This window comes from Apus apus, chromosome 7, assembly GCF_020740795.1.
Source record: "Apus apus isolate bApuApu2 chromosome 7, bApuApu2.pri.cur, whole genome shotgun sequence".
In the NCBI taxonomy this organism is placed as follows: Eukaryota; Metazoa; Chordata; class Aves; order Apodiformes; family Apodidae; genus Apus; species Apus apus.
Window position 1 is genome coordinate 2,265,482 of NC_067288.1, and position 24,951 is coordinate 2,290,432.

Sequence of the window (24,951 nt, forward strand, 5' to 3'; positions counted from 1 at the left end):
CCAACTTCATTAGAGAGTGAGTACTTCAGAAGCAATGGAGTGTCTTCTAATAAAGTCCATGATAGAGAACTCCCTGCATGTTGGGAAAGGGAATGAGGAATCCAGAGATGGAGAGAAATTCTTCTCTACAGTAATTAATGGTGGAAAGTCTCCCAAGATTGGAATCTTCTGTAGGCAGAAAAATTTCTAGTAGGGAGCATTTGAAAGATGAATGGAAAGGTTGCTGACTTGAATTTAAAACCTCAGATTTGGGGTTTCTGCACCTACTGTGCATGAGTCCCAGCAGTTTTAATAAAGAGAGAGTAGAGAGTGTATCTGAAATTAAAGAAAAATTGTTTGTCATAGCTTCATTTCCTCATAAGCAGGAAAATGTGTGCTTATACTTGCTGAAGGCTCAACAATACAATGCAAAATGCTAACTAGCAAATAATCAGCTTACAATGACATTGCATATTTGCCTTTCCTGTAGTAACTCAATGACAGTAGAAACTGACAGTAGAAACAATTCTATGAGAAACTAAAGAGAGTCTGTGAAAAATAGTTCTCTAGTGTCTGCCTCATAAAAAAGTCTTAATTTCCAGAGCTTCCATTCCCACACACACACTTCAGGGCAATGCAGAGGGGAAGGTATGAGCAGAGGCTTTACAGATCTCCACCTCTCGTCTGCAGCAACGGTATCTCTCCTGTCAGGAATCATGTTTCCTGGCACAGGAAACACTCACTTCTCTAAAAAGGCAGCAGGCTCGCTGGCACGATGCTTGTTGACAGCCACACGAGATACCCAGCAGCTGTGTCCCAGGAAAACTGAATAGGAATTGAATGCAAGTTTTTCTGGGGAGAATGACAAGCTTGATCTTCTCTCACCTTTGTGATGCTACCAGAATGATAGAAATGGTCTAGGGAATCTACTCAGTGTTTGATACAGATGCAGCTCTGTGCTAAAGTCCTCTTCAGCAGCCTGAAAAGACTTAGATGGTGTCTGAGAAACAAGGTGCCTCAAGAAAACATCCACACTTCCTTGTAGACTTCTCACACAACAAGGTACTTTATGACATGCTTGGTAGTTGAATCATTTTAGTGATAGTATGATTTAAAACTCTCCACCTGAATTTATTTTAAGGCTAACAGTGGGAAAGTAACAATATTCTTGCGACCACAGCACTTAGGATGTATCACATTATACAAGGAATTTCTGTGTGAACTGAAAACTGTATTTTTAGAAATGAGTTACTCATTTACTGAGCACCACGAGAGGCACGTGTATGTTACACAATGTGCCTCCTCCAGACCTGCAAGGGCCGAGAGAACGAAGAAATCCTCACATTTATTCTGACAGGCCTCTGAACAGACTAAAGCCTTTACTCTCTTTCCAGCATTCAAGATTCACAATCCTGACCTTTTCACTAGTACAGTCTCAGCAGAAACCCCAGATGCAAGAACGGTGCTACCGCTTCCTTGCTGAGCACTGATGCACAGAGAAGGAACCTTATTAATATGTAAATGGCAGAAGACAAGGTAAAATTACCAAACCTTTGCATGAAACAAGACAACAATATTTACTAAAATTGCTCTTCAAACCAGGAGCAAAGAAAACAAACTGCTAAAAATAGATGAAAAATACTTCTTAGCTGATTCTTTTTATGCTCCTATGTTTATTCTAAAATTGGCAAAGAGAGTCTTGTTGGAAAGAAAGAGACCTCCTCTCTAACAATGCCAGCAAAGTGCACAAACACTGACACCTCCCATTCGTAAATCTGAGGAGATACTAAGGGTTGAAAAATGAGGAAGAATATGTGCATGCTTAAAAGAGGTGATCATCTGAAAAAAAGATGCCGCAATGAAATGGAAATGAAAATGTAAAAAAAGAGGATGAAAATTAGACAATCAGCTTACAGGGCAGTACTAAGCAGCCATGCTGAAGGATGAGTCCAAGAGTAATCCATCATTTGCAGCTTATCACGGTAGAGAAGATACTGGTCACAGAAAAGCAACTCAAAGCCATTTTCACATTTCAATTACACAGAAAAGAAAGCAAAAAACCCACAACCTCACACTGGAGCCCATTCAGTATTAGCTCTGCTAGAACACAGTTTATTATTTCCGCTACTAATGTGGGCACCAGTGAACAGAAAGTCATTGGAACAACGACTAAAACAGTGTTTTGCTTCACAGTAAACCAGCTACTCTGCTGGTCCTGTCTGTAAGATCTTTAGGCAATGAAGGAGATGTTTGGTAACAAAATATGTCATGATAAAAATGATTGCCTTACTTTACTGGAAATCTTGCACCAACTTTGAATTTCTGAAAAGTAATTCAACCATTGTCAGAAAGCCACGGAAGCCCCATGTCTGTTTTTCCAGATTGCCCAGCAAGAACACTCCCCTGATTGATCTCCCTGCAACATACTTTCCTTCTCCCATTAAAGTCTCAGCAGTTGTTCGTCGAACAGGAGTAACTTTAATCAGAAAAATTAGAGAAAACATATCTCATGTTAAATTCTGCACTGCTCCCAACAGTTGAGAGGACTATTTCTGCCAAGTGCTTCAATTCCCCAGAGCATGGAGCTGTTAACTATATATGCACGTGGGGAAGTAGGTCAAGAGTACTATTCTGCTACACACTGTAAGGCAGAGAGTGAGCTCTCTAAACACAGCTAGAATTCACACAGTATTTAACAGAAAGTGTGCAAGGAACAGCACTGAAGAGGTCTGCTCTGTGCAAATCTAGCTTATGCAAAGTCCTCAAGCAAAATCTCCAATCTAGAATCTGGAACTCTCTCCATTCCTTATCACCATTGTCAGCCTTAAGTTTATTTTTAGATACTTTCTCACATAAATGTTCTGCAACTGAAAAAGTTTCCATCTTTCCCGATTTCCTACTGTTCTGAAGGAGAGATTAAAAGACAGAATTAAAGCTGACAGACCCGTTAAAACGAGGCAGTGAGCTTTTAATGGTTTTCCTTTTTATCTGACAGCTCAGATCATCTCTCATTTCAGTGGGGAATGAAGAAACTGCTCTTCAGCTTTTTGCCCTGCCACTCGAGGACATAGCTTTTATAGCCTTATTTAATAATCCTATTCTTCCAGTATCTTGCTTTCATATTAGAAGAAGGGCATGTGTGCACAACACCTCTGTTAAAAGTTATTCTAGTAATATAAAGCAGCCACAATATTATTTTCAACACAGAGTATTAGGGTTTTTTTTCCAGTGGAGTGACAGGCTTATAAGCAAATTAATTGGCTTTATACAATATTTCTCTAAAACTCACCACATCAATTATAAACTCAGGGTCCAGTCAGACCCAGCCACAGAAAGGTCTCCTGCACCTGAGAGCCACAGCCATTTCAGAAACAGTGTAAGGGTGAAGGGAAAACTGCTGCCTAGAAATCTGCTATCACTTGTGTCTGATCTCAACACTGGCAAGTAGGTAGAAACTGTCAAGTATAAAATCAGTAAACTTATGAATAATTCAATGCTGAAGATTGGATATGGCTGTTCTACCAGGAAGTGATGCTTCCCAAATCCTTCTGTGAACTCGTGAGCACATAAAAGAATGCGGCAGCCAACAGTGTCTACAAGGATTTTTAGAAAACCTTCAACAAAATCCCTTCACAAAGGCTTTTTAGGGAACTAAGCTGCCATCGAAGGTCCTCTTATGCACTCAATTTATTAAAGGGTAGAAAGCAAAATGCAGGAATAAACAGTCAGTTCTCACCCACAGAATGAAGGTGAGGTCACTCCCAGAACCTTACGGAAAGATGTGCTGGGGTTGATGCAGTTGAAAATATTCACAAATTACAGAGAACACATAAAACCAGCACAGTAACAAGACTGCTGAAGAGACAAAGCTGTTTGGAACAGTAAATTAAAAGCTGACTGCAAAGATGCTATGCAGAATGTGTTCACATCAAGAGAAAGCAGTGAAGTGGCAGAGGTCATTCAGCTGTAGAGAAATACAAAATGCCTCACTGAGAAGCAGTCCTCAACTTGATGTACACACTGCCAGGCCTCTGATGGAGATTTCCTGCAAGGAAAGGGGACCAATATTTGCAGCAGCTTTCTCTGCAGGAGCATGAGAGGCCCTGGGAGCCGAGAAGGTTCTCAACTTTGGAAGATGAGTAGAATTCTTCACTTTTATTACAGAAAACACAGCAAAGTCTGAGATCTCTGCCTCTATGAAGCTGCCTGCTAAACAGATAATTCTTCTAAGTTGCTTCTTCTTCAGAGAGATTCATTCCTTTATCTTCTCTTTATTAAACAAAATAGATTGAGATACTCATTAATGAGAAGGAGCTTTTTTTTTTTTCAAAATACGTTCCCAGTACCTTTGTCACCCTCATGGAACTTGGAACAGATTCTCTCCAATGTAGAAGCTGTTATCTCTAATTCTGGACACACTAACCAAAAGCAGCTGCAGCAGCTGTAAAATACTGAGCTACTCATGTAATTCTATTCCTACACAAGATTAATCTACCTGTATATGCTCTAACACCTCAGTATTTACCATTACCTTTTTCTCTGTGTCACCAGGATACCTTCACCAGAAAACAATTCTTCTGTTTTCTTTAAGATGACTAACCAGAGTACTTCAAATGAACAAGTGATCTTCATGACACCTTGCTTAAAATACATTTATTCAGTGCTGATGTTCAGCAAGCTGCTAACTAGCCCATTTTTAATTCTTCAGTGTTCACCTTCTTCATGTTATAACCTGTCCAGCATTTTTACATTTTCTGCATGGCAGACTACATGATCTACAGAATTTTGATAAAATTACCTTCACAAATGAAACCTGCATTTTTATTTTTTTTTTAATTAGCTTGTCAAGATCTATTTTCAGTAAACTCATAGACATCCATTATCATATACTTCTCACTTTTAATTCTTGATAAGCTGAATGCTATTCCAACATTTTTCACTTAACTGAATCAAACTGACAAGCCCACAATTACCTACATTGACCTAGTTATTCTTTTCAAAGGATTGGTACAAGAATAGTTTTCTTGTGGCCCTCTGGAACCCCCAAGACTAGTGAGCAATCAATATAATTGGTTCCAAGTTCTCTCTGTTCCTTTATTTTTTACTGTTTGGGTTGTTTTTTTTTGTTTGATTGTGAATTGCTCATTACAATGAACTTCAATATATGCAACCTAAGCAGCTATATTTAACAGTTGTCCAAATTACTGTTTCAATAGTCTGTATCACCACAGAATTTAGCTGGAGAACAGGAATATGTATCATCACACCCCAAAGACAGGACACTCTTTTCTGCTTGTTATGACAACTCCACCATTTCTGTCTATTAATCAACTGGAGGTGGAAACTGAGCAGCAAAGAAAAGGAAAGGAAGTGGAAATGACATTGTTGAAGGTAATCATTTATTCTACACATAGAAAAAAGTGTAAAAAGAGAACTGCCTGCCAGAAACAAAACAAAATGTACAACTGAGAGCCAGAGAATTCCCTATCTAGCTGCAAGAACCTTTCTGGATCCTTCCCTCCTGAGCAACAAAAGTCTGTCTGCACAAGCTGGACAAATCTGATTGTTCATTTAGTACTACAACTTCCTCATGTGCAAATTGGAAAAAAATAGATTTTTCTTTGATCAGAGGTGATCTATGAGCAGAAAACTACACACAAACACACACAGAGCTTCTGGAAAGGTCAGCTAACCTGTTCACTAGTTAATTATTGAAAGACACTCTTCCTTAAGCCTACTGCAGAGCTTGCTCTGAGGGTTTCTCTTCCTCTGCAAACCTGTCTATCAGCAGGGCAAAAAAAGTTCCACTGCACCACACTTCTGCTGAAGCAGAGCTCTGATACCCAAGTGCCCATCAGTAAAGCTGGAGCCTCACTCTTCTCAGAGGCATCTTAGGAGATACAAGATGCAAGGCTATAACAAGTACTTCAGGATACCCAGAACTGCATAAACACTACACTCCTCACATGCGATCTAAATAAAGCTTTAAAATCCTAGTGATTAGTGACTTGGATCAGAACAGGGTTAGCGGGGCAAGGTTCAGTCATAGCAAAATAGGGAACACACTTTAAAATGCAGAGGACTGACTGTACCTTACAGATTTTGTACAGAGATTCCTGACCATCTCCTTCCGTATCTTTGAAATAATCATGTGCTGGAAACGTACGATGAATATCTCGGGTAATGACACTCTCTTGAGAGGAATCCTGTAAAAAACAGAAAAATCCTGAAGTATTAGGCCAGTAACAGCGTAATTAAACATAACAGAATATGAAATTCTAGGTGCAGTCAACATGGATACATTAGATAACTGCTTTCCTGACTCATCCTCCAAAAATGCTGTGAGAAGAAACTGAAAATTCTCTACACTCATATGCAGTAATAATTTGACAGTCTAATAAGAGCAACGTGGCATGTTTTGTCCTTCAGGCTTACAGTTCAACTTTAATACTCAGAGGAAACGTCTAGTTATTTAATTGCAGGTGCATTTTTACCACAGAACCTATGCTTGCTGTATTCTCTCAAGTGAAAAAAAAGAAGAAAGCAAATTTAGATTGTGTCCTTCTAGCAAGTTCAGATGTATTAGTTTAAAAATGTGTATCAATCCACCATAAAAAAGTCAATTATAAATTAAAGCTATTACTTAGAAATATGCAAAGTTTACCATTAGTTGGTCTTTAAAAGAGCAAAACCAGAAGTTCCACAAAATGTTGCATTTTCAGATAAATCCCATATCTTTCCAATTCAATTTTTACATTGACTGGCAACCAGGGATAAGTTCAGGGGGTCATGGGGGTCAGATGCCATTTTAGAAGCACGAAGATAATTTTGCCTGGTAAGAAGCTACTGCTCCACGATACAAGTTTACTCTAAGTGCTGCATCATCTCTGCAAGCTCCAGGTTGATGATCTGTGTATGCAAAGACTGCTAAAATGACAGCAAACACCCAAGTTTAGGCAACTCAGTGGACATACCTAGCTCTGTAGACACAGAAGCCATTGCTTACAATACTGCATTTCTATAAAAAAGATGGAAATCGTTGCAATCAGGCCTGAGAAATACCAGTGTGTGTAGGAGAAAGTGGCACCAAAATGTTAAAGCTGGTACAACAGTTGATCAGTCACCATTTATCTTCAGGTTCCAGTTACCCTCAGTGTGAAATGATACCTTGTGTTGATAAATATCAAACAGTGCTTTTCTCTATCACCTTGTAATCCTAAATATAAAACCAACAGAATTCTCACCTGCAACTTAGAAAATAAATCCCTTTGTTTTATTATAAATCCTAATACTTTTATCTTGAAAACAACACACTTACAGAACAGCTTCTAACCCCTTCAACTGCATTTTTAAATCCAGGACTCTAGATAAAAAAAGCTTCCTTACATCTGCTGGAGTAGCAACCAGGTAATTCTCTAGAATTCTGTTGGCTTCCTAATCCCATAAAGCCTCTACAGTGAGGCTATGCCAGACCATAATGCAGCTGCCTGGGGGAAGTCTCCCAGAAGTCCCCAGCAATTCCCAGGCATACTGTTACGTGCTAAGAAAAAGGAAAGCTTGCAAAAAAAGGTGATGTTTTTATTATGTTAACTGATACTGCTGGGGAAAATAAACACACTTCTGTGCTCTTCCCAGGTTACCAGCATGTTTTTTAGGGTATGAAAACATTGTGCAACTACTAGCGACCAAAACTCAACTCCACAGTCCAAATCACATGCAACAAACCACAGAATAATAATAAAACATTAATAATAAGCAGCTCTCTAATCAGACTTCTTTAACGAGTATTTTCATTTACATGGCTTTCCAACACTAGAGAGGCTCAGTAATTGCAGTCTTACATTGTGAGGAAATGCCTTAAACAGCACTTAAGACCTCCCAGTAAAGCACAGTTACCAAGCCCGTCCTAAGAACCTGTTATATTGATCTTCAGCACAAATTTGAAAAGTTCCAGGCATTTGAAAGAAAGTTACAGGAAGACCATCACATCTATCCAGCACCTACATGGCTTTTCTTTCAAGCAGGGAGATTGTGGTCGACTTCCTTTTATTTCTGCTTTTTCCTGAACTAAAAAGCCAACACACAATTGAGCACATAGAAGTTGACAAGGTCAACGTCCAAGGTAGGACAAAAACCATGTGTGTAAAGGTCCAAAAGCAAATTAACCTTTACTGACTTGAAATAAGCCTGGAGCAGAGTCTTCATTCAGCTTATTAAAAACAGATGCTTCTAACAACCTAGAGGAAAACAACTACATGGGCTCAAAATAAAATTTAAGCTGAAAGACAGGAGAATTAATTCCTTCTCAAAAAAGGAACATTCATCTGAAATATGATGAACCCATAATCTAAGAAAAACAAGAAATTAGTCTTGAATGAAGATCAGTGTAGAATTACTTTAAAAAATATATTAAAACATTTTTGCTAAGTTTCCATCTTTTTCGAAGTAGAATTTGTTGACAGCACTGTTCTCAGAAGTACCACAGCAGATGAGCTTGCTGTTATCCTAATTCAGGTTTTCAAGGATTTTTGTTCTTCTGAAAGTCATCATTAGTTAAGTTTCTTGTGAAAAAAGCTAAGGTGAGGTGGCTATCAAAGCACTCGAGAGTTTTAATGATCTTTCTTGCTTCTAAGAATCATCTCCGTGCTGCCAACTCAGAGAAACAGTATTCCACTGAGGAAAAGAATTATCTTCATATGTCAACTCTATGACAGCTGCCATCCTACTGAACAAGCTCTTTACTTGGGAGTTGTCTCACTTGCAAAGCAGCTAAACTTCTGCAACTGTGACACAACTGCACTGGGGAACTGACTCCCCTGGCAGTGCCACCAAATGACTGAGGTGCTGCTGAACACGGACGTTTGATGCCAGAAGGCACTGCCACAGAAATACAAAAGAGAACAGTTTATATTAAATAAATGCTGAAAGAAAATAAAGGGTTCATAGGAAGTCAAAATCCAGAAATATGGGGCAGTCTTTAGACGGGGGCACCAGGAATTTTTTTTTCCTTAAAACATTTCACACACTCCAAAAACAAACTCTCCTCCCTTGTGGTGCTGAGTGTTACCCCTTCTGGTGATGAATTACAGTTAGGGGGTACATGAGACTCCTGCAGGGAAAGCCTTGCTTCCTGTCTCACAGGAATTGAAGGATAAGTATAGTATGAGCAAGAAGAATGTAATAAAGAAAAATCTCTGGGGTCATACATCTCAATGCTGTATTACAACTCAAATTCTTACATGAAACAGGAATTATCACTCACAAAAAATTCCACGAGTGGCCACCTGAGTTTTCCTTACTTTACAGCTGTCTCTAGTACTCTAGTGTCTCAATACTTAGAAAGGCAGAACTACTGACAGTTGCAATTAAAGCAATGCAAGAGTTTTATGTAAATACTAAAAAATAAAATAAAATAATATAAATAAAAGAAATAAAGTAAAATAAAATGATAAAATAAACCAGGTCACAGGTATCTCAAACCTGGCATTCAAACTGAGCAGTACTTCTGACCTCAATCTCCTTGTGCTCCATTTCCCTGGTTAATAATAATTCCCCATCTCAGTAGGGTGTTATGAAATCAATTAACATCTGAAGCATTGAAATACTGTAGTGATGAGTCCTACAGAAATGCCAAAGAGGGAAGTAATAACTTCATCCTCAAACCCTGTTCTGAACAGTAAGGCACAAGGTTACACAATGAAAAATAATAGGAGGGAAGAAAAAAAATATTAAAAAAGATAAAACCAAAACTCTGCTTATTAGATAAGTGCTATTCCTTCTGCACACCATAAGGCAGAGGACCCAAAAAGATGACAAGCCAAACCCACGTATCTATGGGTGATCATTATGCAAATGAACAGGCCACTTCCATATTGTTCTTAACTTGCAAAGAATCATCTCTGATCTTAAACTCCTTCAGGTTTGGTTTCATCACATATGCTTAGAAACAAAACCAATGTAATTGTATGTGCTGGACACAGGACAGGTCCACCTGGCTGGATCTATTTCAAAGGTCAGCATCTCCAGTTAAGTTCAAACAGCCAATTTTGCATCATTGTCCCACCTGTGCTTCCTCTCTTCACCAGCTAAAAATAGCTAGAATCTAAAGTACCAAGGAAAGTCAGAAAAGAAAAATAAATAAATAAAAATCGGCTTTCGACCTCTAAAATGAACATGCCCTGGAAATCTGGTGTGTCCTGCTCCTTCAGGATTAGATACTGACATTTTTCTACATGTTGTATGGAAAGCAAAGACTCCCAGGCTGCTGCAGGTGTTCATCACTCATGTTCAGCCAGAGATGTACGATGTGGAAAAACACAAGCTGCTGACAGCAGGAGCTGGAGATACCCTCAATAAATCCATGCCTCTTAATCCTGAAAAGGTATGAATTTGCATGCTAACGTGCCAAGTGCCCATTATCAGACATTATGACATTGTTTCAGCACTCTCAGCATTTTGTTGAAGAAACAGGTTTTTTTGCATATTGCTTCTTTTGTTCCTTAAAGTTCTTTCTGGTCCTACACAGCCCCACACACACTCACATGGCACGTGGATGACAACTTTATAAATTCTCTAAAACACGTTCAGAAATAAGCAGCAAACACAGAATACACAAAAGCAATGAGGTCAGCATGGGTTTATGAAGAGCTGCATAGCTGGTGTGTGGCTCTGCCCCTCATTACTCCTGACACCCTCCCAAACTCATGCTTCAGTGAAACCTGACATCACGTTGTGCCAGCAGACACACACACATCATCGACCCCTCTCCTCTCCTTGTTCTCCATGTGTGTTACAACCCTCCACATGAACGGTGTGATCCAAGCAAATCTCAGGTTCCTTACCAATCATTATTTGGGGAAAGAAAAATAATCAATAGTGCTTCCTTTTAAAACTATTGAACAAAGTATGTTTGGCTTATGTTCGGTTCTTCTTCTGTGGCACTTTTGTAAAACACACCATGTAGTTCAGCTCTTTTCTAAAAATAGATTTCCTTTCAATCATCATCAGCTTTTATTCAGCTGAGAGCATATAGTGCTCAAAGAGTACTAATTAACAGAGAAAGAGAAAATGAGAAAAAAGCAGGGGAATATTCCTTAGAGACTTTTTTTTAACAGTTACATATCAAGTTATTTAAAATGAACATAATATTTAGGCTAGTTTGGTAAACAAACTGGTCAACTGAACTCTGCAAATGCTGGCTCACTATCTAGATCACTAGCTGGATTTATTGCTGCTTGGGCAAAACCACTTTTAACAAGCAGAAAGAACCAGAAGTCCTGCTGGACATGGGGCCAAATCAATAGTTTAAATCTGGGTAGTCCTGGGCATCTGGCAGGTAAAACCTGGGTCTAAACTTAGTATCAAAGTCTCTCTTCTCTCATCAGCATAATACCTTGGACTACTAACACAGCTCTGCCCAAGGAAGTAGACATCACCTTTTATAAAATTATCTCCCATTCTCCTCAAGCTGTGTTTGACAAGGTAGTGGGCAGCTGCTCATGCCTCTAATTTTGAGGAAATCCCAAGAGAGGATCCTCAGAAAAGCATCACAACATGCCCCTTTGTAGACTGGGAACACAAAATTCCCAAACACTTCTAAATACTCAGTTTTCTACTCAATGAAACACTTGTGGGCAGGGCCCCCAATCCTTATAGATATAGTACCACTGGGACGAGATTGCTCATTAGCTCAGCATGAGCTATTCTATTATTTATATGATCATCCACATGATTGCCACGGAAATGGGAAGGCTGCTTAGTTTGAAAGGCTCTCACTGTATTTCTTTCAACATTTAAGTCAATCTTAAAACTATCTAGGAAGAGAAGGAGACCTGATGGGGACACACTGATCAACTGCCCAGCATGAGATCTTTTCATTCTCAAGTTGGTGCTGATATTACTCAGCTATGAGATGCTGGACAAGGTCTCTACTTGGACCAGAGAGAATGCCAAGATTCTTAAAGACTGCATAGAAAAAAAAAAAAAAAGTAGTACCAGAATAATAAAGATACTCAAATATTCTTCTTTATGTAGTTATTAAAAAAAGAGAGTGAAACTGTAGCAGTCACAGAGGTAAGGCAGAAACAGCTCAGATCTTGACAGGACTGAGCCATCAATCAGCAGCAGACCAGGTAAGAAGTTTCTGTAAAAATTCACTGCAAAACTAGATCAGACACAAAGCAATCAGTTCTGCATATACCCTCTTCTTCTGAAAAACAAAGAATATCCATGACCTTCCCTCTCTTTGTGTTTTTTATCCTTCTTCCTCTCCCATCCTGTACACCCTCCCTCCCTTCTATGCTACCAATACACCATTTACTCTCCTTACTCTGCCAAATACTTTCTGAAAGATGCATAAAAGAAAAACACTGTGCTTCTGAGCAAGAGATCAACTTTGGAATGCACCAGCCTCAACTTTTTGCCATTGGCATGGTACACTGTGAATTCAGAGTTACTCCCAAGCACTCACCTGGAAAGCTCCCTGATCTCCTACCAGGAAGAAGATGCACGGCACACTAGCTGATGAGGTCTGGGTTTGCTTTTTTTCCCATATGATGTACAGCTGACCGGAAGGCCACGCACATCTATTTATCTATTTATAGATACCACAGTATTCCAATTTTAATTTTATTATGTTCCGGGGGTTTTTTTTGTGTCATGCAATCTTTGGCCCACAAGATATCCAGTGCTCTTTTTTTAAAGGCTGGAGATAATTTTTTCCATACTTTTTTTTCTGGATTTTGTCTTAGGTTTGCTTTTGTTTTTAATAGCTATTACTAAGGAAGGTTGGCCTCTCCGTGAAGAGGTATTAGACCAAGTGAAAGGCATATTATCCATTTTACTCCCCATCATTTAATATTTTTTCTCTGAAACATGTTCCAGCACCACCTCATCAACAGACAAGTGAAAAGGTAACCCACAGATTTATCTATGTAGCAAGTCAATTCTGTCCAAGTGCTTTCTGGTTTGCTAATTTTTAGATTAAGTTTCTGATTATGTTCTGATTGAGACACAACTGCATTTGTAAACGTTGGAAAAAATGTTCTTGTGATTGATCTGTAATTTGAAATCCCAATATTTCTGACTCTACCACCAACTCATTGGGTGCTCAACTGCAACAGTATCAGATGGTGCTACAAAACTTACTTCAATTTTAAACCAGTGCCTAGAAATCTTTGTTACAAGAAGCATAAAAAAAGAAAAATACAGTTACTGCTTAAGAAAACATCTTAAAAAGTAAACTCTTCTAAAAACCTAGGTCTTAGAAGATTCCTGCAGTGTCACTGAGCAAGTAGATGTCCATCTAGTCAGTGTTACTTTCAACAGGTGTTTACAAATTCTGAAATTAAACTTACTTTTGGCAATCAAAAGACGACACGATCAATGTAACTGGTCCATTTAAGGTTTTAAACAAAGTGTTCCTTTCCAGAGCTACTTGACTTTTCCTTTGCAAGGCAGGTAACTCCAGATTGAAGAAAGAATGATGACAAAATTCACATCTATTCAGGGCCTCCTAGCATACCCTAACCTTTAGCCTCTCTATCACTTGCTGCTAGCAAAATGTTAACAAAAAGAGAAAATGCTGTAATATCAAGAAAGTTTATCTGGTCCAGTGCTGCTCATTTTTAACAAGGTGGAAATGCCCTGAAGCACAATACAGATAAAGATTTGCAAATAAATTTATTTTAAAAAGCTCCTTGAGCTTGTAGCTGTTGGAGTGTGCAGACTATTTCTTCAAAAAGGAAATGTCTGTCCCTCGTTTCTTAAACAATGGAGTTCTTCAAATAATCCAGCCAGAAACATTTCAGCAAGACCTATGGCCAGCTGTAAAATTTACAGTAAGTCAAAAACACGAACTCAGTTACATCCCAGATCTGTTCCTTGACAACAGCTACATAATTCAGGCAATCATTTGATATCCTGGATGCTTTCATTTCAATACTTGCTATGATAACACCACCTTTTCTTTTACTGTAAAGGCAGTCTGTTGCTTGGAAGTACAGGCTTTTTTGAACCACTCATCTTCCAGAACAATTAAGATCCTCAAGCCCATTACAGAGTAACTTTGCTATTCTTTATATAAGAAATAAAAGAATCTGGTGGTTCTGTTGACTTGGTAGCCCTTTGTATCTACCACTTAGCACTGACATCAGACTACAAGTCAAAAGACTCCAGCTCTTTGGGAGCATATAACATCAAAATCACTTTTCTGTAAGATCTTGAAGTCTTTACTCCAGCCTCAGGAAAACCATGCATTGCAGAAGATGAAGGCTATCCAGATGGTTAGGGAAAAGGACAGAAATACAAGCCCATGGTTTTCCTTCCTGCCTCTGCCAGAACCTAACACAATTATGGGTATACTGAAGAGCGGGTATCATTTCTCAGCCTCAAGTCCTTCACTGGTAAATCTAGAGTGATAATACCCACAAATAAGCAATTCATGTGTTGAGCACTTCTATACCTAACACAGGAAGTAATTATGGACATGCCTCAACATTGTACTAAAAGTTAAAGTTATATAAGGCTCCTGTATCATTGCCCATGATGTTTTATTCTGCTTTGTTGCTGGTTTTTAAATACATCAATGAAAACAATCTTCAGTTTGGACAACACTTGATGTACATTTTCCTCACCGGATTGTTCAGAGTGTATGAGACACTGAAGGCAGCTGCTGCAACTGCAGCCATCCAGATCTCTGCTGAGCAACCACTGTCACTACAGGTGGCACGTGCTGCAAATGCAGCTCTGGAATTTGCCAAAATGTAGACATAAGCAATTTAGAGATGCTGATACAGGGAGACTACAGGTCTCCTTTAACCCTTTCCTCAAATCCTCTAGCAGTTACAAGGTGGAGTGAATGCAGCACAAAGGGGCTTTCACCTCCTAACAGCAACACATATGACTAAAAGAAGGTTTGAGCAGATGTTGCCTAGGCTGATAATGACTTGGGAATATCTGGGCTTATTGCTAGAAATCTTTAATACTATTTTAGATGAATAATGAGGAAAAAACATGGAAGAGAATCTCAAATGTTTCAGTTGGGAAGGGACCTCTGGAGGTCACCTGGTCCCACCTGCCTGCTCAAATGGGGCTACCTACACCTGATTGCCCAGGACCATGTCCAGATGGCTTTTGAAAGTCTCAGAGGTTGAAGACTTCACAATCTCCCTGGGCAACCTGTGCCAATGTGTCTCAGTTTAGTGGTTACGGCAAACCAAGAGCCAGAGGACAGAATTGCTCTCTATTACTCCTCTTCACCCTTCCAAGGAATTATAAAAAGGGACTAGCGAACAGAGACTTTAAGGTTGGAAATTAAAACTGGAGCAGGTTTACTGGAACACAGAAAAGGCTATAACACTTGGGATGAGTAAAAAATGTACAATATACAAGAATGCACAAATACATACACAACCCCATCTCAGTGATGGCAGAGATAGGTGTTTGAGGGTCCCTTGTGGCAGGGCCAACTGGGGAGAGGGGTCCACAGCTCTTCCCAGCAGCTGATGGATTCGGATCCTGCAAAGCACATGGCAAGCTGATGGAAAAAAAGAGGAGCCTCTCTCCAAGACCTCTGCGTGCAGCAGCAGCAGCACTAAAGTAAGGAGCAGGAAAAAAGGGGTGGGCTTCCATTCCTCCTGACTTTTAGAGTACGGCAGGAAGGGAGAGGGAACAACCAGCATTTTCAGGCTAAGAAGATTTCTTAATTCAGTATAAACCCTGAAGTCCCTTTCTTCCCAGCTGAGACAGAACTGTAACCACTCCACATGACAAAGGAAGGGCCATGTTAGAGAGCTCTGCATGGAAGTGGGACCTACGGGGCTGTGGGTGAATTAGCAAAAGCAGCTCAATTTTTGCTTTTGTATATTGACCGAGTTTATTCCTATTGTTTGAATACTGAAATTCACTTCAGATTCAGTGCCTCCAAAGATTTGGATCAATACAGTACTGGCATTAGAAAGCATTTATCTGGCCACAAATGGGTCATAACAATGAAGATCAGACAGTGCAAAGACAGTACAGTGCATAAAAATAAACCTAACTCAGTTTCAAATGTTATCAGTTTTCTAGACACTACTTTTTAGAGTACCTGAACATTTCTCAAGGACTTCATATATTTCTCAAGCACTTCATATAATTCTCAAGCACTTTATAAGAATAAGCAGATTTCAGGGAATCTTCAGCTGTTCACTTTCCTTGGAAGAAAACAAGAGAGCCTATGTCCATCTCTTATTTAATCATTATCTTTAGTTACTCCAATTATTCTGTTTAGGATGGGGAAGTGATCTGCATTTACCAATAATACTGTTGCTTCACAACAATCTCTTACCGAATCCCTTCATTTTCTGAAGTATTACAGGAAGATAAGTCTATGCATACAATCTACTTGACAAAACAAAACTGAATCTGTTTAAATATACTAATTCCAAGTGAACCACCACTGCCTTTCTTGGCATCTCTGACATTTATGCCAATGAGCAATACAACTAGGAAAATCAATGGTCTCCCATCCCTTAAGAAACAAGGAATAACCATGAGACGCAAGAAAACAGCTACTTTCATCTCCGTAAGATGCAATTAACTCAGTTCAGTACAAACCCTCAGGCATGAAAGAATACAACAAAGTTATAATGATAAAATGAAAACAAACAACATAGATTACAATCCCTTCATATAAAGGATATTACTGAAAAAACACCACGAGACAGCACTTGTTTTTAATGCTACCGAAGCACCTTCCACACATTTGCAGTCATAACAAGCCTCATTTATGTCAAGATCTACATTAAAAGCCAGCAACCATGCAACACTTAAGCAAAGCTGAATTGGCGAAGTTTAAACACAGACACTCCCAAGAAAAACCCCACAGCTGGACTCCAGTCAAGTCTCTTTTCTTACAATACTTTTCAAGGGTCACGATCAATTAAACACAATTTTTTAATGTAGAGGGTTTGTTTACCACGTTACTAGATCATTACACCTAACACAAGGAAAATAACTTTCCTATTTTTAAATCAGGTTGCTTACAAACCCTCAGATACCAAGTTCTACTGTAAAGTCTGTCAAAACCCAAAACCTACCTACAAAAAACCCAGAAAATTAAACTGACTTTGTAACTTCCCTGTCACCATATCCTTTTCACCTCCAAGAACATCTAAAAAGATACTGGCAGAAGGCAGAGGCAGTAACAGAAGAGGCATCCTGTAATCAGGCATGACAGAAAACTGGAAAGACACAAAAGGTGCCTCCCACAGGGCGCAGCAGGTCTGGCTGGCTGGAAGGTACCTGGGACTTCGGAGGCTGTCTCCGAGCTGCCAACAAATATGACTCCTCATAAATCAAGCCAGATCAAGTTAAGCTGCTATCTGCAAAGGCATCCCCCAGAGCTGTGCAACTGCAAGCACAGTTTTGCTGTCTAATGAAGGATAACATACAGAGACAAGGTTACAGTGAAGGGGTAACCTTGATTTAGCTTTTCCTCTGCCTTTTTTTTTTCCCCCTCTTGGCTTTCTGAACAAAATACCTCTCATGAAATTTTGTTACTTCATTATATGTATTTGCCTGAGGTGAAGATGAGGCTCCAACTGGTGGTTAAATGACACCGAGTACCTTACAAATGTGATTACAACAGGCTGGTCAACAGCAAAGTGGGGAAAAAAATCCTGACACTCACTGTGCAAGAGTCAGTGGAAGCAGGGACTGAAATATATGACAGAGAAAAAACTAAATTGGGTGGGAGGGAAACAAGCAGGAGGGACAGAAAAAAGAAGGGATGGTGAAAAGGACAGGACTGAGGAAATAAGATAAAGGACGGGAGACAAGAGAGAAGTACCACACAGATTGTGTTTAGTTTTCATTCACCCATTAAAGAACCTATAAATCAAATATCTTAATTTAAATAAATGAAAATCCTTTTGAAAGAAAATCAAATTATTATTTTTTTTTTACTTTTAAAATTTAAAGTTGTTTAAACACTTTACTTTGGGCTTATTTAAGTGGATATTGGCTTTTTTGGATACCACTGCTCACTTCTTGTACTTAGATATCCACAGTCAGAAAGCAAGATGGAAGATAGCATGTGCTGTAATAGCCTCTAATCTGGATACCCACAAGTATTCCTGAAAGGAATACAGATAACAAATGGTCTTGTTTTGATCACTCTTCCCAACACACATTTCTGCAACCTGCATGATATACTTCACCATCACAACTCTTAATAGACACTTTCAGTTCCCATTTGGTTGTAACACGTGACTCCGTATCTATTTGACCTCAACTCACTCACACGTAATCCACAGTGTTGTAGGACCATATTTGCCACTGTTACCACCATGTGCAATTATTGGAAGATCTATTTAGAAGTGTATAAATGTGTATCAGAGAATTTTGCAAATAAAGATAACTTCTTACTACTTCTGAATCTACATTCCTGTAACATCACACATTCATTTATACATCTATTTCTATTCATTTATATGTAACATTCCTATTTCTTGGTCAGCAATATAACATTAAAACATAACATTTAAATGTTATCCAGTCACATAACATTTATATTTTTCCCTATTTTCAGAGGGTATTCCTGCTCGATTACTCATTAGCCTTTAAGTACCTATGAGTTTACAGATTAAAAGCCTACATTACTTTGGATCATTTGGCTCATAAAAATGGAATTCATCCAAGTTTTAGAGTGCTCAACGTGCAAAACTTAATCTAAAATGTAAAAAGCAATTTATTATGCTCTTTTTTTGTAAACTGGTATTTAGTACTGTTTTAAAACTAGGTCCCATATATGTTTAAAAGAATTTGTATATCAGGACTTTCAAGGAGCATATAGCACGGTCAGAAGATTAAGTAAGTCCTGAAAAACATCACATGCTTCCCACATAGATTATTTTTCCATAGGCAAAGTAAGGACTAAACAACAAGGACAAAACTGTTTTACAAAAGTTATTCTCATTGCTGACCAATGCAAGTAAGTTAATGTCAAAAAAAAGAAGTACCAACAAACAGGGAACCTGATACTGCTTCCTTAAAATATGATGTGCATCTATATTTAGACACAAACACAGTGTACCAAACTGGTGAAATGTGAACTCCTCTCCCATAGGTGATGGCAAAGTGGCTAAACCTGACTTTGGAGGAGCCTTCACTTCAGGACAGGCAAAACCTGCAGAGCAATTCTGATCAGCAGAGGAAGAAATCTCTCCTCAGGCAGGGAAACTTGAGTTTAATACTGGCTTATTGAAAACTACACGTGCTGCTGGCCTTTGCTGAAACATCAGTTCATATATAAGAAAGAGTAGAAAAAAATTGGAAAAAAACAAACAACTATAATAAGGCACTGTAAGAACTGCAACACAGCTATCCCATGACCTTACTGTAATCAAATCTGATCTTGGCAGCAGAAGGATGATAAAGCTGCACAATGCACTGTGAATGGCATCTCCTTTTGCTGCCTCACACAGGTATCTAATGCTTCTGGTGGTAAAAATATATAACTTAATAACTTGCTTAAACTTTTGATGAGCCCTCAAGTATTCAAACAGTTGGAGTAGGTGATCCTTGCAGGTTCATTCCAATCAAACTACTCTAGTTCATTTTCTTCTAAAACTTCCAAGACAGATCCCCTGCACCTCCACTCACTCCTCTCATCTTACAATTCCTGTCTGACACTTCCAGCACACCACACAGGAGTATTTGAGGACATGTCACAGAGGCACCCACAAACATGCAGGAGCTTACTAGGAATTAATATTTATTCCAAGCAACATTATTTAACACTCTGATAAATAAAAATACCACAGATCTGGATGTTGGTTGGGAGTATTAATACACTACAGGACAACTACTTTAGAATTCCCAAGCTCTCTGGAGTAGCCTTAATATAGATGATGATGGTGATGGTGATGATGATAACAACACCAGACAACAGGCAAGCCTCCCCCTCAGGGACCTGGAATCACTTGCCCAGCAGGGCTCACTCAAGGACACATCCAGAAGAACCACCACTCACCAAAGAGGAGGTGACTCCATCTCCACAAGGCTCCTCAGGGGCCAGTTCCTCACAGACCCGCTGCTCCAAGGGAAAACCTCTCCAAGCCTTCGGCTGCTGGGGCCCAGACCCCCCACTGCCCGGGGCCCAGACCCCCCACTGCCTGGGACCCAGACCCCCCACTGCCCAGGGACCCTGCTCGTTGGTGAAGTGGGGTCCCTACCCCGGGTGTCACTGCCTGGGGACAGCGCCCCAGCCCCGCGGGGAGGGAGGGAGGGAGGGCAGAGGTGGGTGCCCTGACACAGGGGGCACAGCCAGAGGGACAGGTCTATGAGCTGAAGGGCCAGTTCCATGGAACACAAACACACCTCTCTTCTTCTTTTTTTTTTTTTTTTTTAATAAAAAAAACTAAGGGGGCAAAACCCTCAAAACCTAACACATTTTTTGGGACATGCTAACTAGTACTGGACAGAATTACAGCAACCACCATCAAAGGGGATTTTGGCACTGTAAAACCTCCCAAACTCCTTAATAACTATGGCAGGTGTATCTGATCTAGGAATCCATCTACATGACTTTATTCTTGCAAAAAAACAGACTAATTATCTTAACAGGCAGAACAAAGGTTCATCAGGGCATTAGCAACATGGAGTCTTACCAGCACTTGCAACTCCTCAAGATCAAGACAGAAAATGAAATTTGATGTTACAGAAAAGTGGGTTAGAGGCTCCCACAGAGAGATGAAGCAGAAGCCAAAGATTATTGTCCCACTACATAAATGTCTATCAAGATAGAATATAAAAGATAGAAAACACTGAAAATACATCAAACCAGATCTGCGTCTAACCAGACTATAGTAGAGAGTTTTTCATTAAGTACCTGTAGCTTTTTCTGCAAAGAATCACTAAGTGTTAGCAAAGATTGCTATTTATAGACAAAACAAAAAAATGTGTGTCCAGGAAACACCTGGAGTCTCTCTTTGATTCTGCTTAGTATCTGACAGCTACCATTTTCCCATGTTTTCTCTTAATCAGAAAATATTTTATCTCCAAAGATTGCAAAAACATATGACTTGACACGTAATTCCTTGCAAAGCTATCAGAAAAATATGGCATCCTATTAACAATTAAACTTTAAATGAACAAATGATAACGTATGTCTCAGAGTAAGGTAGGAACTAGTCATTTAATAGATAATGCTGTTTTATAATTGAAAAAGCTTTGTTTAGCCCCATTAAATCTCTCTGTACATTGTTGGTCTTAAAAACTTGCAGTGTGACAGCAGCTAAACCAGCAGTTAGCAACATTAAGGTTCACAGCCTACTATTTTCAGTGCAGCCTTGCTTTGTGTCATTCATAGGAAAAATGATATAATATAAAAGATCGGACTGAAGACAGATTTTAAAATTATCTCTATATTTTTCCTGTAGCTAAATCTGCTGTTTCAGAGCAGGCAGTAGAAAAATGACCTCAAAGTTGTGCTCCATCTGAGAAGCAGTGCCAGCTACATATCAAGGAAAGGGACATTTAAGTGATTCGAAAATTTGCCAGGTAATATTTCAGGTTTAAAACTCCAGGGATCTATCAAATCTAACACACTGTGTTTGCAATTTTTAAGTTACCTTATGTTACTTCATATACTCTACTGTTTAAAGAGTTCATCACAAGCCAAAGTGGTGGACAGCAACAGAAGAAAGGGCACACCACACAGTCAGGAGTCCTGAGCTCAGCCTCGGAGGTGACTTAAACCCACCAGAAGGCAGGTGGTGTTTCCACCTTCCCTCTGTCACCACACACAAAAATTGCAGGTTCATGATGCCCATGGTAGCTCAGCCTATTTCCTAGCTGACCTAAGTACTACCCCTTCATTAAGCACATGTTAGGCTGAGTTACAAAGAGGAAAAAAGACAACCATAATTATACAGCCATGAATCAAAACTTTGGTTTCTAAGAGGAAGGACTGCAATCTGCTAACACTGGCTGTCCCTAATTCTCAGGCCTATCATGTAATTAATCAATCTGTGTTTTAGATTGTAATTACATTAGTGAGAAAATGTTACTCTTTGCCGTGAAAACAAGTCAAAAAGGCATGTTATCAAAATTTCCTTTTCACACTATTTGTTAAACTGGGCTTTTTTACTTCTAAGCATAAAATTTCTTGTAATTCCTCCTAATCTACCCTCTCTTGCTTGTATGTCCTTTAATATGTAAAGCCAAAATATTAATATATGAAATAGTAACTTAAAAGTAGTATTTGTCATTCCATTTGCAAATCACATAATCACCTCTCATTCTTAGTCATCCTAGATATGTCACGTACTGTAGCTTCATAGAAGAAATATACATAATGCATAAAACTTCAAACAAAATAGCTTTTGCTCTGGATTGTTTTTCCCAGAGCACCATTCCAAGAAAGCAATATAACACACTACAAAAGGGTAATACATTAAATTTGCAGAGGGGTCTTTTATTTGTCTTTGAAATTATTCATTATGAACAAATGCTCCAAGAGCAGATCTCATCAATAATTGACAGAACAATAGGAGGAACCTTACAAGAGAGATATAAACACCGCTGAGAAAGCTCTGAACACAAAAAAAAAGAAAAAAATTAAGGAAGCAAACACTCACAAACTAAACTAGTGTGGGACAAGACAACTTTCCCACCCGGCGCTGACCCTGTGATGATCACAGGGTGAAGCAGCAAAGCCAGCACAGTTGGCAGATGTGTCTCTCTTCAGGAAACAATACAAAACTGATAAGGGACACAAAAATGTTACATTCAAAGCACAATGAACTCAAGTTTTAAACACAGGCTGGAGTGCATTACTCTCACTACAGATGCAAAGTAAATGCATTTTTCAAATGTATTTTTCACACGCATTTCCTGGTGGGTTACCTGGAAACACCTCAGTGATGTTGCAAAGTTGTGTTTTTCTGGATCTTTGCAAAAAACAACCAGTTTAAACTCTGAAGTATGTAACTGTTAATTTGTAGGCCAATAACTCTTCATGCTTTGTTAGGCTTACTAAATATTTTACAGCTGGCTCCCGGAGAGAGGAGGAGAGAATCTCTTACAAACGGACAGGCAACAATTACAGCTTGAGCTCTGTGCACACATGAGACTGCACAGTAGTTCCCACTCATCACTGCAAAGAGATAGGGAGAAAGCCAAGTAAGGGATTTATTCCAGCTAGCCAAAAATTAAATGGAAGTAACAGCATTCTTTGAATCCAGGAATTGTCTAAAACTCACATTTTAACACTAGAGAGAGCATCAGAGGATGACTGAAGATACTGCCCGGGTTCTGTGGCTACTTTTTGTCAGCAAAACTAGTAATTCTTTTACAAGGCCTCAAAGGGTGTGTGTAACATGAATGATGAAAAGTTATCTTTTGATTGCTAAAGATATCACAGAATCACAGAATGCCAGGTTGGAAGGGACCTCAAGGATCACCTGGTCCAATCTTTCCAGGTAAGAACATGGTTTAAATGTGATGGCCCAGCACCTTGATATAAGCTGAGTCTTAAAAGTGTCCAGTTTTGGGGAATTCCACCACTTGCCTGGGGAGTTTATTCCAAAGTCTGACTGTTCTCATACTGAAAAATCTTCCAACTGGGATCTCCCAATGAACAACTTGCACCCGTTACCCCTTTTCCATATGACTCCATTTCATCTTTTCTATGTGACTCCTTGTAAAAAGGGAGTTTCAATCTTCTTGGTAGCCACCATTTAAGTACAGGAACAAATACAACTGCCATTATGGAAAAGTGTGCATCTCCAACTGACATGGCAAAAAACTCGGGTCAGTAACTTCTAGAAGTGTGTTTTATTCTTCAGAACTTATTTTGTGAGGCCAAACAACAGCAATTAAAAAAGAAATCAGAATCCCATTTGAAATTAAGGGCATCAGACATACTGAGCATCACGTCAAGTGAAAGGGCAAGTTAACCTCTGCCCCAATTAGCCATCCACTTCTAAAATACTGTAGCACAGAACTGCAGCACATCACAATCACACTGCATGTGGCTTCAGGCTGCCACAGCCTTGTGCTGCTCCTCCCTTTGGCTATGAACCCCACACATGCCCTTAAGCCAGCACCAGCACTTAACTGATCATACGCTGAACTAATCTAGGCCACAGCTACCCCAGAGGAAAATATATCATTAATTTCCATCCAGGTCAGCTCCCTCATGTCTCTTCCTGGCTGCTCACACGGGCTCTGGTGGCAGTGGAAAAGCAGAGGAGACAGGAACGGTCAGCTGGGGCAGGCGAGAGGTCAGGACTGGGGCCACCCCAAGTTAGATCAGCTTAAGCTATGAAAGAAGCCTCCATCTATCAGCTTCTCAGGAAGCAGCAGTTCTGTGCCACGCAGTATTTCGCATAGGACAAAGTTTAAAGATGCTTTGCGACTGCAAGTACTGGAAGGAACACCTAGCACAGAAGCTGGTTCCCAAAATGAGAGCTCAGGCAGGACGCAGCACAATTCATTGGTAGGTATGACACAGAATTTCCCAGCTCAGCCCTGTATCTGCTACTTTCCCTCCATCACAAAAAAACCACTAGAACAACACCAAAACAAAACGAAAAAACAAAACCAACCAGCCAAATAAAAAAAACACAGCACCAAAGATTTTCATTTTATGAAGCACTGAAGAAATGGTCACCTGTAAGCAGCAGAGAGCAGGTTTGCCTGACCCTTGGTAGCTGAGTACATCTATTAACAGTTGGCAACAACTTCAAAGTGCCTCCCACCTTCGCCCAGTGCTTCCCATAACAACTTTTCTTTTGCTATTTAAGCTCTCAAGAAAGTTGCCTCTAGCAATCAATACTTTCTCATTTTCTTCCTTTAAATAGTTTTAGATGTATTGTAGTATTATCTCAGACAACAGCTTTTAATGTATTTATAAACATAGTGAGAACATACTGCAGTTTTTCTTAGTTTTGAAAATGCATTGAAGCCCAGACACTTGAAGCTTTA

General features: G+C 39.4%; 1 protein-coding gene across 7 annotated transcripts in view; it reads right to left on the bottom strand.

Moving 5' to 3' along the window:
- Positions 1-24,951, bottom strand: part of RABGAP1L (RAB GTPase activating protein 1 like) — a 246,130-nt gene that overhangs the window by 105,350 nt on the left and 115,829 nt on the right. For all 7 annotated transcript variants that reach the window (XM_051624379.1, XM_051624380.1, XM_051624383.1 and 4 more), the window contains one exon: positions 6,072-6,185. In XM_051624379.1, the coding sequence (XP_051480339.1) occupies positions 6,072-6,185 (114 nt within the window). The remainder of the gene's footprint in view (positions 1-6,071; positions 6,186-24,951) is intronic.